Source organism: Telmatherina bonti, assembly GCF_933228915.1.
Source record: "Telmatherina bonti genome assembly, chromosome: 7".
NCBI classification, from domain to species: domain Eukaryota; kingdom Metazoa; phylum Chordata; class Actinopteri; order Atheriniformes; family Telmatherinidae; genus Telmatherina; species Telmatherina bonti.
Window position 1 is genome coordinate 32714870 of NC_136625.1, and position 17309 is coordinate 32732178.

The 17309-nt window shown below is 40.5% G+C and overlaps 1 protein-coding gene across 2 annotated transcripts in view; it reads left to right on the plus strand.

The window, feature by feature from the left end:
- LOC306758316 (importin-13-like) overlaps nt 1–17309 on the plus strand; it is a 19010-nt gene continuing 1701 nt past the window's right edge. Inside the window, exons 1-20 of one of the 2 annotated variants that reach the window (XM_079243615.1) lie at nt 1–377; nt 2471–2596; nt 2728–3368; nt 3438–3578; nt 3663–3804; nt 3890–4056; nt 7152–7272; nt 8449–8596; nt 9301–9482; nt 9565–9591; nt 9678–9812; nt 10642–10788; nt 10871–10951; nt 11031–11168; nt 12041–12137; nt 12205–12257; nt 12345–12411; nt 12518–12576; nt 12662–12751; nt 13846–14027. In XM_079243615.1, the coding sequence (XP_079099741.1) occupies nt 309–377; nt 2471–2596; nt 2728–3368; nt 3438–3578; nt 3663–3804; nt 3890–4056; nt 7152–7272; nt 8449–8596; nt 9301–9482; nt 9565–9591; nt 9678–9812; nt 10642–10788; nt 10871–10951; nt 11031–11168; nt 12041–12137; nt 12205–12257; nt 12345–12411; nt 12518–12576; nt 12662–12751; nt 13846–14027 (2813 nt within the window). In that variant the 5' untranslated portion in view covers nt 1–308. The remainder of the gene's footprint in view (nt 378–2470; nt 2597–2727; nt 3369–3437; nt 3579–3662; nt 3805–3889; nt 4057–7151; nt 7273–8448; nt 8597–9300; nt 9483–9564; nt 9592–9677; nt 9813–10641; nt 10789–10870; nt 10952–11030; nt 11169–12040; nt 12138–12204; nt 12258–12344; nt 12412–12517; nt 12577–12661; nt 12752–13845; nt 14028–17309) is intronic. The other variant, XM_079243616.1, reaches the window with a different exon arrangement.

Consider the following 17309-nt stretch of genomic DNA (forward strand, 5'->3'; position numbering starts at 1 on the left):
GAACCAGCTGCGAGCAAGTTTCACAGCAGCATTTTATGAGTCGTCAGACTTTATGAAGGAAAAGATCAATAGAAACTTTCTGGTGGGGACAGAAGACGTGGGAGTGTTGTTCTGTCTTTCTTCTTTTCTGCCCCCACAGAGGTCACCATGTCGCGCCTGGAACAGGCACACACGTGCGCACACAACTGAATGACCCGCTGCGTCCCCTGTCTGCCTGACTTTTAGCTGGAAGACTTTTGTGATCATTGATAATCGCCGATCAGGTTTGAGTTTCTTAGCAACAGGAAGACACTTGAAGGTTGCAGCAGATGGAGCCTCCAGCCACCGCAGGACACGACCCGGTGGAGCAGGAGTTCACGGTGGAGAATGTGGAGTCGGTAAGTTACTGTCAACTAGCAGTCACTTAAATCTCTGCAGACACCACATGTAATAACGTTAACAAACACAGAACCGATTTCTTTTTTTCTTTTAAAGAGAAGTTCTTATGTTTTATACTTTTTTCCCCCCCTTTACGCTTAAATCAGCATTGTGTTGACCATTCTGGACCATTTGCAACATGATACCAGCTATAACCATATGCTGTCCTAATAATAGCCGAGCTAACAGCAAGTGTTTTGGATTAATTGCCATGACAACATATTGTTTTGTTGTAAAATTATTTCTTATTCAGCAGGTATGATTGACTGAATGCACATTAATAAGTGAACAAAGAAATCTGTCCCATTTCTGTCATTTTCTGTGACTGATTCTGGAAGCACAGATTAATAATCTGACTAAATTCAACCCAAATAAACTTTTTATGTACAACATTTATCAATTTAAATGTTTACAGACATATAAAACAACTGAAATAAAATATTAAACACCAATAAAGATGAACAATTACCAATAATATAATGAATTTGCATATAATAATAATAAATAACAATGCTGATGGTGACAAAAGCAAAAAGACAGATGTTTACTTTGGATCCCATGGGAATAAACTAGCATCAGAATTGGTTGAAACGGCCCCTGTGTGGCAGGCCTTCATTGGCGAACAGTGGGTTATCAAAGATGTGATCAGTCAGATGAATTGATTGAATGATGAAGCCTTCCACAACTTTCAGCTGCAACTAAAGCTAAGCTAAGCTATGGTAGCTAATCAAAGCTAGCTAAGCTATGCTAGTAAAGTGAATTTGAACACACCTAGAATTCAGGTTGGCAGCACAAACCTTTGCCCACTTCAAAGTAAAAATCTGTCTACTAACAAGCTAAGATGTTAAAACCTATTTTTATGATCAGTACAGCAACTCAAAATGAACTAGGAAACACATTATTGTGTATATTTAAAAGTATTTTTATCGTTTTGCTTGACTGGCTAAACTAAGATACAAAGGATGATCTGATTTCAGCCCATTATTAGTTTGTTGATTTGCTGAGTTTGCATTCAAAGTTCTGAATTCAATTGTTCCTGGTAATATCCACCTTCTTGCTTATTATTATTTTATTTTTACTTTCTTCATCTTTTCTTTAAAATATGTGATCATTTTTAGCCAATTAGCTAAAACAAATCTAATCAGGCAAATTGCAGAAATGCTAGAGCATTTTCTTTTTTTAAGATACGAACCCCCATCCTAGCATGCAACATGGAATGAGTATAGGGATAAAAATAGTACATAATTATTTAGTTTTGGATTATTTTAATATATCCATTTAAAGAAGCTTGAGGGGACTGAGGAGAAGCATAAACACTTGACTCTTAAGCACAAGATTCAAGTACTAGATGTAGCCTACTTGGTAAAATGAGTCAAACAACTTGGTTAAGGTTTGGAAAGTTCAGTTCAATTCAACTTTATTTATATAGCGTCAAATCACCGCAATGCCAACTCAAGATGCTTTACAGACAGGAAAAAAAACAAAAACAACACACACACACACACACACACACACACACACACACACACACACACACACACACAAAATGTAATGAAAGCCAATTCATAATAGCCTATATAAGGAAACCAACAAACTGAGTTGGCAGCTCCAACTCAATCTCCAATTCTGAGCAAGCACACTGGCGATAGTGGGAAGGAAAAAACTCCATTTTAACAGGAAGGAAACCTCCGGCAGAACCCGGCTCAAGGACAGGCAGCCATCTGCCTCTGCTGTGAAGTGTATCCTGGTTATGCATTAAAATATACAATAAGATACATATCACTGGGGAAAACCATGATCAACATATTCCACACTGTCATACAGCCCCTGCACACCTATGAGTGATGCTTAAGGGCTTGACCTCTGCAATAGGGAGCCTCAGTGTCGGCAGGTGAGGAATTAGGAGTCAAATAAAGTCCATAAGGAGGAAGGAAGTTGGATTTCTGTTAGTCTATATTCTTATCAATGTTTCCAGGTGTTTCCAGCAGAAATAACCACATGATTTAGTTTCAACACGAATTCCCTCTGCACTGGTCTGTTTTTCATCCTGTAGGCTCTCTACCAGCTGTACTTTGATCCAGACATGGAGCGTAAGAACGTGGCCCAGAAGTGGCTGACCCAGGCCCAGGCCTCTGCACAGGCATGGCAGTTCTGCTGGGCTCTGCTCAGCCCGGATAAGGTTCTGCTCTACAATCTCTATAGTCACACATTTTCATTTCCATTATTCATATCTGGTTGAATATCAAATCTCTGAAAAGGTATAAAGCAGCTGTTTATTGTCACAATCTCTTCACATGTGTCTTGTTGCAGATCCCAGAAGTTCAGTTTTTTGGTGCAAGCACCCTCCACATCAAGGTTTCACGGCACTGGAATGACCTCCCCACAGAACAGCATGAGACCCTGAGGATGCAGCTTCTCTCTCATATATTACACTTCTCCTCTGGACCCAAAATGGTTCTGACTCGTCTGTGTGTAGCTCTGGCTTCGATGGCACTTAACTTAATCCCCCAAGCCTGGTCCCAACCGGTAGCAGACATGGTGAGAGCCTTCCGACCGCAGAAACCTGATTCCAAAGATGACTCTGGCGCAAAGGCCACTCAGGACCCTCATTTCCATTGTGTTGCTCTTCTGGAGCTTCTCACCGTACTTCCAGAGGAGTTCCAGAGCAGTCGTCTGGCTCAAGCTCGCCGTGCTCAGCTGAGGGAAGCTCTGGCTGGGGAGTGGGCTGTGGTGTGTCCAATGCTGCGACAGCTCCTGCAAAGCCAGGACTCGTCCAATCAGGTGAAGGAGAAAGTGCTCCAGTGTCTATCCAGTTGGGTGGGTCTGGATGTACCATTAGGAGAGAGTCAGGAACTGGTCCAGGACTGCTTCAGTGCGCTCTCTAACCCAGAACTATTTGACACGGCCGTGGAGACGATAGTTAGCGCCATCTCGCAGCCTGACTGTCAGAGGTGAGACGCATGCCACATTGTAGGTGATGATCTGTTTCTAGATGTGTGACCCAGAACACTTGTATGCAGGTACATTGATGCTCTTCTGGGCCTGATGCCTCAGGTGCTGGGTCTGTATGACCAGCTGAAGACAGCTGCTCAGGATGGGGACATGGAGACTTCACATGGTATTTGTCGCATTGCAGTCGCTCTGGGGGAAACGCACTCCAGGTATACACAGATACACACTCATGGCCTCCTCTATAATAACTAGACTTCAGGAATACATATGTTGTGTTTTGATTTGTGTGACAGGGTTTTGTTGGAACAGTTGGATCACTGGCAAGCATATTTGGCTTTGGTTAACATGATCCTGTTCTGCACTGGCATGCCTGGACACTATCCTGTTAGTGAGACCACAAGCTCCCTTACGCTCACCTTCTGGTACACTTTGCAGGTATAGAAACTAAGTCAAGCTAAGAGGTGAAATCAGTCTAGTCTTTTTTATATTATTAACCAAATTTCTCAACACGCTTTTTCAGGATGACATTTTGTCCCTTGAGGAAGAGAAGCAGACTGTTTACCTGCAGGTTTACAGGCCGGTTTATTTCCAGCTGGTGGATGTGCTGCTTCATAAGTCCCACTATCCCTCTCAGGAGGACTACGCCTCCTGGACGTCTGACGACAAGGAACAGTTCAGAATTTACAGGTAAGTAAGGAAGCTAATGCATAGTTTTACTAAACTTTAAGATCAGATTTCAGTTCATGACACTTATGTCTTTTAGATTCAAGGAATTGAAATATCTTATTTGAGTTTCATCTGTCGCTAAAATAATTGAGTATCGTATTTTTCGGGTCAAAAGGAGCATAAGATTATAAGGCCTCAATTACAGAGTCTATCTCTGTGCTTAAGTCATACATAAGGCGCACCGTATTTTTGGGCGCATGCTAAAACAAAGTAACGAAAGCAAAACATTGAGTTTGGTTGGCCTTTATTCAACTACGGTACATATTTAAAAACACACACAGTATTTTTTTATCAATGTGTTGTGTCACAAATCCATCGAAGTACTCATCTTCTGTATCTGAATTGAACAGCTGGACAATTTCGCCATAAAGCATACCGGGTTCTCTCTCGTCATTGTTGGAGTTAGTTTCGTTGCTTGGTGGCTGTTCAGTAATGTTTCGAGCTTCTTTTGCAGAAGTTCGGACAACAGTCAAAGGAGATACCGTACCCCAGGCATCCACAATCCATTCACATACGGCGTAACTCACCCGACACTGCCTCCCAGTTTTCGTACAGATGTGTTTACTGTCTTTCATCCATCAATACTATGATGCTCGCAACTTAACTTTAAACTCGCAGTTTACACCAATGGCCAGTGTTCTTGTGTTAATCCTCCTAATCCTTACTGATGGCAAGCTCAGAATTCATTTGCTTCACTTGATTTTTCAAAGTAGATTTTGGAACTCAGTGCACATATAAGGTGCGCCGGGTTTAAAGGCGCATCGTCAATTTTTGAGAAAAAGAAAGGCTTTTTAAGTGCGCCTTATGGTGCAGAAAATACAGTAGTTGGACCTGACGATGAGGTTTGACAACAGTTCAGTGTAAGACCCTGGGTCAAAACATTTATTTTGTCAAAAGATTTCAAATACTTGATTTTATTTCGATATCATTAAAATGTTTCATGTTATGTCTTTAGTTCTAGTTTCCTGTTTTATTTTGTAGTTTTCCTCGTATAGTTCCCTTGTGTCCTGTTTTCTGTTTGGCTTTCCCGTTGATTAGGTTCACCTGGACTCATTAGTTACGTCATTCCATCTGTGTCTTGTTCTGTGTGTGTGTGTATATACCCCCCTTGGTTTCTGTTTCCGCTTGTTGGTTGGTTGTGTTAGTTTATGTTGCTTCATGTGTATTTGTACCTACCCTGTTTTCCTGATCAAGTTTTGGAATAATAAAGTCTTGGTTCTGCATCCCTGCCTGCCTGCATTTGGGTCCACACCTTCACCCCACCATTAACTTCTATGCAGATGATACTGTGGTTTACCACTCTTCTTGTTCAATCTGTCAATTCAATTCAATTCAGTTCAGTTCAATTCAGTTTTATTTATATAGCACATTTGAAACAGCCCCTGCTGACAGAAGTGCTTCACAGTACAGAAAATACAGATAAAATTATTTAAAGTCTAATCAAAATATAAAATAAAACTTAGGGTGACTAAACGATAAAATCTCCTAATAAGATAGCAATAAAATAAAATGCAAGTAAAAAAATACTAAAAATATAAAACAACACAAATCAGTATAAAAAGCCAAGGTGTACCCCCAAAAAAGCTAGTTTAAATGATGAAAGGCCAAGCAAAAAAGATGAGTTTTTAGTCTGGACTTGAATAGGCCTACAGACTGAGCGGACCTGACAGACAGAGGAAGACTGTTCCAAAGTTTAGTTCCAGCTACAGCGAAGGCTCTGTCCCTCCTGGTCTTCAGCTTGGCTTTTGGAACAGCCAACAAGAGCTGATTGGCTGACCTCAGGGCTCTGGGAGGGGCATAAGATTGCAGTACATCAGTAAGATAGGGTGGGCCCATGGAGTTTAAACACTTAAAAACAATCAATAAAACTTTAAAACACACTTGCACATACTTGCAGTGTACTTTTCACATCATACAGTCCCAAGTGCCTGATTTGGAATTATTGCTAAATAGAGTCAAAACTAAAGCTATATTTTGTTTTAATGCTAGGAAGGCAGATGACTCTCCTCCCCACATAAACACCTTGCAAGACGGTCATATCAGATTTGACGCTCACTACAAGTATTTAGGTATTTAAATTGATAAACATTTAAGCTTTAGATTACATATAAAAACCTTGTTAGGACAAGCTAATGCCCTGCCTCTGATAGACTACGGAGACCTGCTGTATATGCATGCCTCTGTTTAGAAAGTCCTTACGCTGACAGTGTGTACCACAGTGCCTTAAAGTTTCTGACCAGCTGCAAAGCTCTCAGTCATCACTGCACATGTCATGAGTTCAGTGGGATTCCCTATTTATATGCACTTTCATATTGGTATTATTCTTGGACTGCATCCTTCTCACCTTAGTGATTATATTTCATTCCAGTCGAGCATATCATTGAGTGTTGTCTGCACTCAAATGACTGTCTTTTACTGACAGTCCCTAAAGCTGACACTGAACTTGGCAAAAAGGCATTTAAATTCTCTGAAGTCTAGAAAAGCTTCCAGACTGACTTCAAACTGCAGGAGCTGATCCGAGTTTAGAGCTTTCGAAAACATCTGTAAGAGTTGGGAGGCTGACTCAACAGGTTTCTGTAATGCAGGGGTGCCCAAGTCTGGTCCTGGAGATCTACCATCCTGCTGTTTTTAGGTGCAACCCTTCTCCAACACACCTGAATCAAATAAGTGGCTCGTTAGCAGGCCTCTGCAGAGCTGAATGACATGCAGAAGAGAAGTTCAGCTATTTGACTCAGCTGTGCTGGACAGGGGTTGCATCTAAAGGTTGCAGGATGGTAGATCTCGAGGACTGGACTTGGGCACCCCTGCTGTAATGCTTGTCCAGCTTTCTCTATTTTTCCCTCTCATGTTTTCTAATTGTGTTTTATTATGATAGCTTTTTTTAATGATCGTCTTAATGATTACTGCTTGTAATGGGAAAAATTTAACTGGAATAAAATAAAAAATAAAATAAAAAAAAGACCATACTAAAACTGAGGAGCATAGAAAAACATCCATTTTGCAGCCAGAATTGACGCTGGATCTTTACCTGCTCTCTTCACTGGCTTGTTTTACAGGGTGGACATCTCTGACACATTAATGTATGTATACGAGATGTTGGGAGCGGAGCTGCTCAGTAACCTCTACGACAGGCTGGGCAGGCACCTAATGGATCCACAGCAGTCGACCGTATGGCAGGTAATGTCATTAGCAAGCTCCACTACAGCACTCACAACATAAAGTGATACCGACTAATAAGAATTATTGCTGTGGGATCAATTATACAAGTTGGAGGACTTACCATCATGATCAGTTCTTCTCAGTTAACTTAATTGCATCTTTATCTGTCAGTGACCGGCACTCAGAGTCAGAAAGCGATGACGGAAAAAGTGCTGTGTAGACAGAAAAAAAGATAATAAACGATATGATGTTCAGCCGTCATCTGAAGAGGCATCAATTTTATGGATGTTTTCACACTTTACAATAAACAGAGGTTTGTGTTTCTTATTGTATGATGCAAACTTACCTTCCCACAAATCTGAATACTGCCTGAGGTATTTTTAGACCATCCAAGCATTCATTTTTTATAATGTATTCTCGCAAGTAAAACAAAAAGTTATAAAGTTATTTGTCTCATAATATTTCTCTTTAAGGTGCGCCACAGAAAAGGGCTTTTCATCTTTTGTTTAGTTTTTTTTTAATTTAAAAACAAAACATGTTATGTTATGTTATGTTATGTTATGTTATGATGTTACGTCACGTCACTATATTGTATATTATATTATATTATATTATATTATATTATATTATATTATATTATAACTTGTCAGATTAATTACACAATTTTTCTAAAGGGAGCATGGATGTTCTGCAAAAATGGAGGCTTTTGATGAGACAAAACATTGCATTTTCCATACCATATATAGTAATACCATATAACTATACAATAATATAATAATAACCATAAAATACCATGTAAAAAATGTCCTTTTTTTTTTAGTTTTTATAAAGATTTGGCTGAAATTTATCCTCCTTTAAAACATTATCATAGAGTGCTTCTGATAATATCCACCATCAACATCTCTGCACTGCAGATGCTTCTGCAGCCTGTTAAGTGTATGGTCTTTCAGTTCATCTGGTTTTAGATATATTAAATTGTAAATAACCCTATTCGTTCTCACCAAACATCTGAGCTTAGTTGTGGTTTGTATCGTAGCCTTTTTTTTTTAAGGAGAAGAGCCTGTTGGGTAGTTTCACTCTGCAGAAAGTTTTGCTTCGTTCCTCTTTGTGTAGCAGTCTGTCTGCCACTCCTATGTTTTCTCCTTCACACTATCTCTTGTTCTCACATCATACTTTGTTCTTCATCACCTTAAGGACACTGAGGCTTTGTTGTTCGGCTTCCAGTCCATAGCTGAGACCATAGATGTGAACTACTCTGATGTTATTCCTGGTCTGATTGGTCTTATCCCCAGAATCAACATCAGCAACATTATGCTGGCTGACACAGTCATGTACACCATAGGTACATACTTGGATGCTTGTTTACTCTCCACTCATTCTTTACTGTAAAAGCTGTTTAAATGTATCTGATCATTCCTCTATGCTTTGCATGCCTTTTTTCCCTTATGAGCTGCTCTGAACCAGGTTGAAGAACACGTATGCCAAAAGGCCAAAAGTGGTTCTTCTACCATTTGGGTCACCCCTGATGGCTGTGAATTAAAAAAAAAAAAAAGCTTGTGATCTTCCTGGTTTAATCCTCAGCTGCATGTTCTCCCTGTGCATGTATGGGTTCTCCCTGACCTCTTCTCGCAGTCCTAAAACATGCATGTCGGGTTAACTGGTGATTACAAACTGACCCTAAGAGTGACTGTGAGCATGCATTGTCATTTGTTTCTGTAATGTCCCTGTGGTGGAGCTAATGGATGGAAGGGATCCTGCTAAGCCAACATGTTAACTGTGCTACAAAGTTTTCAGCTCCAAAAACAGAAGAACAGATTCCAGAAACTTTATTCCAAATTAAAAGGCTAAATATTTTCACAAAGGAGTTAAATATCCACAAATCTGCTACAAAACTAAGTTACATCTCGTCACACAAATTTAAAGTGCTTAAAACTATAAAATACTGTACAGTGAAGGCAGGTAGTAACCAACAAACCAGCAAAAAATGACTATTGAATCATGGTATCGGAGTTTACTCTCAGCTGTTAAAGTAACATCTTTCTGCAGGGTCGCTAGCTGAGTGGCTGGCTGACCATCCGGTGATGTTGGGTGGCATATTACCCATGGTGCTCCAGGGCCTTGGAAAGGCAGAGCTCTCCGTGTCCAGCGTGTCCACACTGAAGAGGATCTGCAGGGAGTGCAGACTCGAACTGGGCCCCTACGCTCAGGATATCCTCACTGTCTCACAGGTCAAACATACAATCTCATCTTGTTCCACATTTTCTGTGCTACTTTTCAACAACGGTGCGATCACAGTGTCTTTTTTTACAGGATGTGCTGGTGAAAGAAATTCATAAGGTGAATAACCAGTCTGGACAGCTTAAGTATTTTCCAAAAATGACTGGATCAGACTTTGTGTGTGTTTTTGTGCTCTGTGTGTGCAGAGCAGTCAATGCATGTGGCTGATGCAGGCCTTGGGTTTCCTTCTGTCCGCCCTGCCAGCTGAAGAGATTTTAGTCCAATTGCACTCGCTCATCACCCCTCATGTCCAGCAGCTGGATACACTGGCCCAGCGGGAGGTAAATATCAATGATAAATGTGGCAGAACTTGTTCTGCAATCACTGTTGTTTTAATGCTAAATTTATACATTTAAATATGCTTTTTCTTTAGTGTACAATCCTTTTTAGACTGGTTTTAGTGCTGTTTATTAGTACATGTAAGAAAAAACCCAAAACATTACAAAATTGTAAAACAAAATCAAGCTGAAGCCAACAATCGTGTACTAGTTTGTTTTTCAGAATGCTAATGCTAATTGTGATGAAAAGAAAATTATAAAGAGACAGATAAAACAAAAGTCAGCATCAGACTGACTTTTACTGACTGGAAAGATCTCAGAGAAGAAATAGGATACAAGTTGGGTGCAAAATTAGCAACCATTAGGGAACACATCCGTGAAGAGTAGTGCAGCTTTAAATAAATAAAACAAAGCAGTTCTTCATCATTTGAAAAGAGCTGATGCTGGTTGGTTTAAGTTCTGTCAGCAATTTATCTAAACCTTCCTGAAAGAACAAGAGCAGACAAGCACAGACGAAAAGAAAATGAATAAAAATCGACAGGAATGATGTTAATTTCGATGTAAACATGTCATTAAATCCAAAATTGAACGTGATGCTAGTTTAGAAGGCAGATTAAATTAATTTAATGAGTATGTTGAAGCTGTTCTCCAGTCTGACATACAGTTCTGTAATCAGACTTCAGGGTTTGTGATGACTCATTTAGAGCAATATTTAACTTAACATTTACAGTAACATCTGTAAAAGCACTTTCATGTCCAACAATGACATGTCTCAATATTTAGATAATTGTTTTTGCATACCAGCAACATCTTCTTCCTCTCGCCCCTGCAGCCTGAATTGACTAACAAACCGAGCATCATCCACATCCTGGGGATGCTGTCCAGTCTCTTTACCACTCTGGACATCAGCAGACATTCAGATGACTTTGAGGCAGCAGCTGGTCCCAGAGTCCCACCCCCGCAGAGCACACAAAACCCAGTGAGTTCACAGAAAAACAGCACATCGCTGAATAAAAATGGAGATTTCACCTAAAAATATTCCTAATTTTCTGTTATTTTAGGTTGTAGTTGTGCTGCAGCAAGTGTTTTCTTTGATTCAGACCATTCTCAGTAAATGGCTGCATGACTCAGAGGTGGTTGAGGTAGGAGGACATTATTCTTGCATAGATACGAGTCTGTGGATGCATGATCAGTCTGTTTGCTCTGTTTCCGGTCCTCCAGGCGGTGTGTGGGGTTTTTGATAAATCAGTCCGAACCCTCCTACACGATTTTGGGCCCATGGTTGCTCAGTTGAGTGAGATGCTGGGGCAGATCTATTCCACTTTCCCTCAAGCCTCGGCCCTGGACCTGGCACGCCAGGTACGGCTAGGCGGTGGTGTAGTCCTGGGTATACACGGGTATATGCGGGTATACACACTTCTTCTTCAGTCAGAATTGAGTATATCCATTTCTGAACTCCCCTGTAAAGCTGCTTTTACAATTACAAACATCCCTACACATGTTCCTACGTCACCCAGCAGCTCAGACAAGGTTACCAGTATGCTACACTGGTGCAGTTAGCCATCATCTGCGTTAACTTCAGCCTGAACATAGACATAATACATGTATAAATATATGTCTATGAGCCTGTCTTTCTCCAGTCTGTGTGGCAGTACTGGTTTAGTTATTCCATAACTCTTCCTTCCTGAAACCGAAGAGCAGAAATGATGTGACGATGAGCAAATACACTGGTGGATTTCAGTAGAGTAGTCCTACATGTCACTGTTTCTGAAACTGCGTTTTCTGGACTACTTTTATTCTGGGGTTTTTTTTTTTTTCTTATAAAGAGCAAAAACTTACAGCATCCTCACTTCAACCAGTCGAGGCAGATGGCTGCCCTCCCTGAGCCGGAGGATTTCTTCCTGTTAAAGGGGAGTTTTTTCCTTCCCACTGTCGCCTTGTGCATGCTCAGGATGGGGAATTGGATCAAAGTCATGACTCGATGCAATCAGTTGGTTTCTATTATAGGATATGTATGAATTGACTTGAAATGATGTGTATGTTGATTCGTGTATGTAAAGTGCCCTGTGACAATAATGTTGTGAAGTGGCACTATACAAATAAAGTTGAATTGAATTCTTGAGGGACCACTACACCACTGCGGCTAGGCATATCACAGCCTGAAAAAAAAAAAAAACCTAACCCCTTCTGGAATTTGGTGGAAACTCTCATTCCTTCTATTTTTATTTTAGATGGTTCACATATTTTCTGGAGAGGATCATCACATCTCCAACATCAGGAGCCTCATTGATGTCTTGACTTCAACAACACTTACTATTTTTCAACAAGGTGAAAGAGAGCGTCTGCATTTCTGCATGTTTTAAAACGTAGCTTTGACTCATCCGCTGTTCGGCAGGTCCGAGGGATCATCCTGATATTGCAGAATCGTTTATGCAGCTCCACGCTCAGGTCTGTTAACTCCTCCAATCGCTCTTTGTATACATGCAGACAGAAAATTTATCGAAGTGCAGCATTTGTGTGTTTTGTGACCTTTAGATTCTTAAAAGGAAGCCTGATTTGTACCAGTCTGACCAGTTAGATGTTAAAGCACTGTTTTACTGTGGTGAGTATCACTGAGGTGTTTGAGGCTGATACGAGACACTTTTTCTCTTCAACCTGTTCTGTTTGTCCTTTTTACCAAACAAAATCTTCTTCTGCTTTTTCTTCAGGGATTATGTCCATCAAATTTCCAGAGACGCCAACAGCAAAAGCCGCGTGCCTTTTCTTTGTAAGTCCAGACTGACTTGTGCCAGATTTCCTCTTGTATCAATGGAGCGCCCGGTGGATGATCGTTTCTGTCATGTCCCCGGCAGACAGAGTTCTTGGGACACTGTAAGGACATGCCTCCGCTTGCTGAGGTGATACAGATGGATGGAAAGCTCCTGACGGAGACCGTTCTCCAGGTGAACCAGGCTTTTTGAGACAAATTCCAAAAATATGAATCATAATAGATCTAATTGGGCTGGTAATTTACTGGTAACTAGGGTGGCCAGATGTCACGCTTTGTGCGGGATTGTCCCGCTTTTCTATTACTTTTCACAAGTCCCACAAAACGGGGCGCTATCCCACATTGTTACAACCAGGCTTCACTTTTGTGAAGGAAAACAAAACAAAACTGGCTTTTACTAATTGTGTGTGGCAAAAGATTTGACGGCTGTCACATCACACCGCCTGCTAATTTGAGTTACACTCATGTCAATCAAACTAGGAGGCGGGACTTAATGCACATCTAGGATGCACCGGTGCACCCACTAACGAAAATAAATAAATAGAAAAATACACCAACCGATCATGGAGGACAGGGAGACGACCGCAGTGAAGAAGAAAAGGAAGTTTTGTTACAACAAAGACTGGGAAAGCTTAAATTCCTGGGTTAGACCTGTTCGAGGAGACTGAGAGGGTTTTTTGTAATGTTTGTCAGAGTAATTTTTCTATGTCACATGGTGGGAAATATGATGTGAAACGGCACCAAAAATCCGAGTCACAAAAAAACGCGCTACTCAGAGGGAGGCTTCCCAGTCAATGGACATGTTCCTGATAAAGCCTCGACTGCTAATTCTGTTTGATTCTTGATATCGCAAAAGAAACAAGGAAATAGTATGAAAGCTTTTACTGTTTCCTTTTGTCAGAGAACTTGAATTTCAATAGAAAAAATAAAAATATAATAACTGATTTGTTATGTTTGGATAGTAATTTTATTACCAAAGAGCAGCATAGAAAGGTTTTAAAAAAAAAAAAAAAAAAAAAAAAAATTGTCAGAGTGGAATTTCACATTGTCCCACATTTTCATAGTTTTTGTCCCACATTTGGTGAGAGAAGATCGGGTCACCCTACTGGTGACCTGTCCAGGATGTACCTGCCTCTCGCCCAGTGATTGCTGGGATAGACTCCAGCTTCCCTTGGACCCTTAACTGGACTAAGTGGTTAAGAAAATGAATGAATTTAAAATGTCACCTCACTGTCTTTTATTGTCTTGTAAATTCTCGTCCTTTCGCAGGCGATCGGAGGCGGTTCTCCCCGCAGTCTGACGGAGCCGTTCTCTGATGTCCTGCTGAATCTAAACAGACATTGTCCCACCTTGTTGCCTCAGTGGCTGGAGGCCACTCTGCAGAACCCAGGGTTCCCCTCAGCCCATGTGTCCACGGAGCAGAAACGTACCTTCACTCAGCAATTTCTAAGGTAACATCATCACCATCATACCAAAACCAAAAGCTCATGATTTGGGTTGTTTGACGACCACGACTTCCCGTCATGCGTCTTCATCCAGTAAACTAAAGGCTGTTTTTTATATAGGCCTGTCGCAAAACGCAATACGTCAATTAATCGCAAAAATGTACGCATTAAGTTTACCAGACGCAATAATTTGCAGTTGTTTTTCTTTTCTGCTGCATTTGTTTTAAGACAATATTAACTAAACACGGCAACACAATAAGCTTCCATCTGGACTTAAGACCTTAAAGTGGAACTATTATGTGCATTTCAGGCTAATTTATTTTTATTTCTGAGACCAGAAGGGCTGGGATTGATCGAGTTATTGTCACAAATCACTTTATTTACTTCAGACTGACCCTCTCCGTAGGCTGTCAGATCAGCCTGTGGGCAAAACGAGTGGATTGAGACTCTTCTGCATTAAGCCCCGCCTCCCACCATTGCGCTACATCGGGAGCGCGCACCGCACCTGCTTTCGTCGTCATTGTAACATCTCATAAACAGAAGGATTAGGCTCATATGAACTCAATTTAAAAACACAAAATACAATGTCAACACATAGCATACAGCCCTACATGTTGGAACCTGAATCAGAGCCTGAAGACGAAGTGGAAAACAGCAACCCACAGCAACGAATGCAGCAGGATGTCTCTCTTTGGTAAACTCACCAGCCATCGTTGGAAATAACTTTATCCCACGTTTTCCACCCGCCTGATGTATTTGTACATGCCCTTGTTAACCAGTAGAAGGTAACCAATCACCGAACCTTATCCCCCGGGACGTAACAAGGATTTCCAAGAAGAAAAAACTCTCTAAAATGACACATTTTTCGTCGCCATGGAAACCAAACGGAGAGAGTGCTGGAACTCAAACTCAAACTCAAACATGCGTTTAGGTGATAAAAAACAGTGCCGTTCACATGTCTGATGAGGATTCAACACTGTAACACTGTAGAAAGCTCAGAAAACTCCAAATACCATAATAGCACCCCTTTAACAAACAGGCTAGCTCCATCTTCAGTTCATAAGCACTGGGGTGTTTAACAGACAGATTAAAGACAAACAGGACAGTGCAACATGGTGTGCACTCAGATAGCATGGTTGGTAAAGCCATGCTGCCCTTAAATATTGTTAAAAATGCGACATTTTGAAAAATGTTGCAAACATTTCACAGCCAGTATGAATCTGCCTGGATGAACAAACATGTTACAAACGGCAAATCCACAACTTTCCAATGACATGAAAACATACTGAAGGAGATCAAAGATATTGAATTTTACCATTCCACCTCTGTTCCAGTCCAAACATGTCCCCTTATGTGAGCTGACCATAGACCACGTAACTGTGTTACAAGTGTTTAGAGACCATACGTGCCAGATAACCACGTTGCCAAAACCCCAGGAGAAATCCTGATCTGTTTTAGCAGACTGGAGACTGGAGGAGCATAAACTAGTCTGCACATCGAGCTAAATTTAGAAATTAAAGTATGTTGATCTTTGAAAGGGTGTACTTGCATTATTGTGGCATTATTGTTATTTTAGTTGAAAATGGTCTCAAAATAACAACAGTAATCGCTCAGCACGATATTGTCGTCTATCGATATTATTGTCTGAGACAATTAATCGCACGGCAAAATTTGTTACCGTGACAGGCCTAGTTCTATATACACTGAGAAGCAGAAATAAAATATACAATTTATTAATCAAAATAATCACAGCTGTCATAAGGCAAGAGACAGGTACACCCTGTTTAGCAATTCACACCAACCAACCATCAGGATGCGAAAAGCCTGCGTCGCAGATGAAACCAGCAGGTGAAAACAGCGTTGTTGCATGAAGCAGTTATGTGATTCTTCCTCTGTGTCCACCTCTGCTGCTTCTTCAGCATCTCATACTTATCAATTGCATTTTCATTACACCTAGAACTGCGTAGAACCTAAATATCACAATGAAAAATTGGTAATGGAGACTCCTGAATTTGAAAAAACTTTCACAAAATGGTTTTTATGCTCTAATGAGGAATTACTTCAGCCTCTGCACTTTTTCCACATCTGCACATCATGATGTTTTATAACATGGAGGAGGGGGTAAAGATGTGCTCTGAATGACTTCTTTCATCTTCTGATGAGAAAACCTACAACAGCAGTAGCAGCAACCAAAATATCTGTTCCAAAATGCGAAAAGTTTGGTATCTCCGTCCTCCTCAAAGTGGAATCTTTGTTGTTTTTTTTTTTTAGAAAATCTGCCGTCAAGCTATTTCTCAAGATGTATTTTAACAGTTTCAGAAGCTGTTCTATTCAAGTGGTTTTTCCATGAACATTGAACTCTTTTCCAGATCTGTTGCGACTTGCAACCATGGCAACAGAAAATGATGATTAAGCTCACCAAAACTAAATTAATAAAGGGAATTCAAAAGATGTTTTTCAAGAACTCTGATGGGAGAATTTTTTGCTAAGCTAGGAGGGCTAGCAAGGACACAGAAGGAATACAGAGAATACAGTATCATGTTTTTCTTTGAGGTGTGGCTGCCTGAACGGATCCTGGGTGTGTTTATTCACTGCTTTATGTATCGCAGATTGAGGATGAGAAAGGAGATTTTGCTTTTTAAAGATAAAAAGCATGATGGCCGCATGTGACATCAAACTGTTAGCAGCGAGTTTTCAGTCATATCAGCTTAAAAAAATCCAGAGCAAGCTGAAGGAGGCGGGTCTAAGTCTAGGTGGTTGTGGGGTGTCAGAGGGTAGGTGGGTTGGTTCTGGGTGGGGGGCGAGGGGCAGTTTGGGGGTGGGTAGGGAGTGGTTGCCGGGGTGAGGGGATGGTAGCGAGGGATGGTAAATTGTCATATATATCACAACTGACTGCTTTTTTGCACTTATTTTAAAATTAATGTCTCCTCTTCAATTATGAAAATATGTGTAACAAAACCTTTGTTAGCAATGAGGGTGAAAAATAAACCTAATGAAAATAAAACAATAATAAAACAATTGCTTATTAATTGTATTCACCATAACATGTTCAGTTAGTTGTGATATTGTTTTGCGGTCATGTTACCCAGCCCTGAATATCATATATTATCGTGTTATTTACTGTGATGGACTGGCAACCAGTCCAGGGCAGTGGTGTAGTGGTCCCTCGAGAAGTGGGTATATTCTCAATTTTTCACCCTTTTTTAAAAAAAAAACAAAAAAACAGAAAAGTAGCCCCAAAAAAACACTCTTTCAGAAAAACAGCATTTAAGACTACTCTATTTAGTT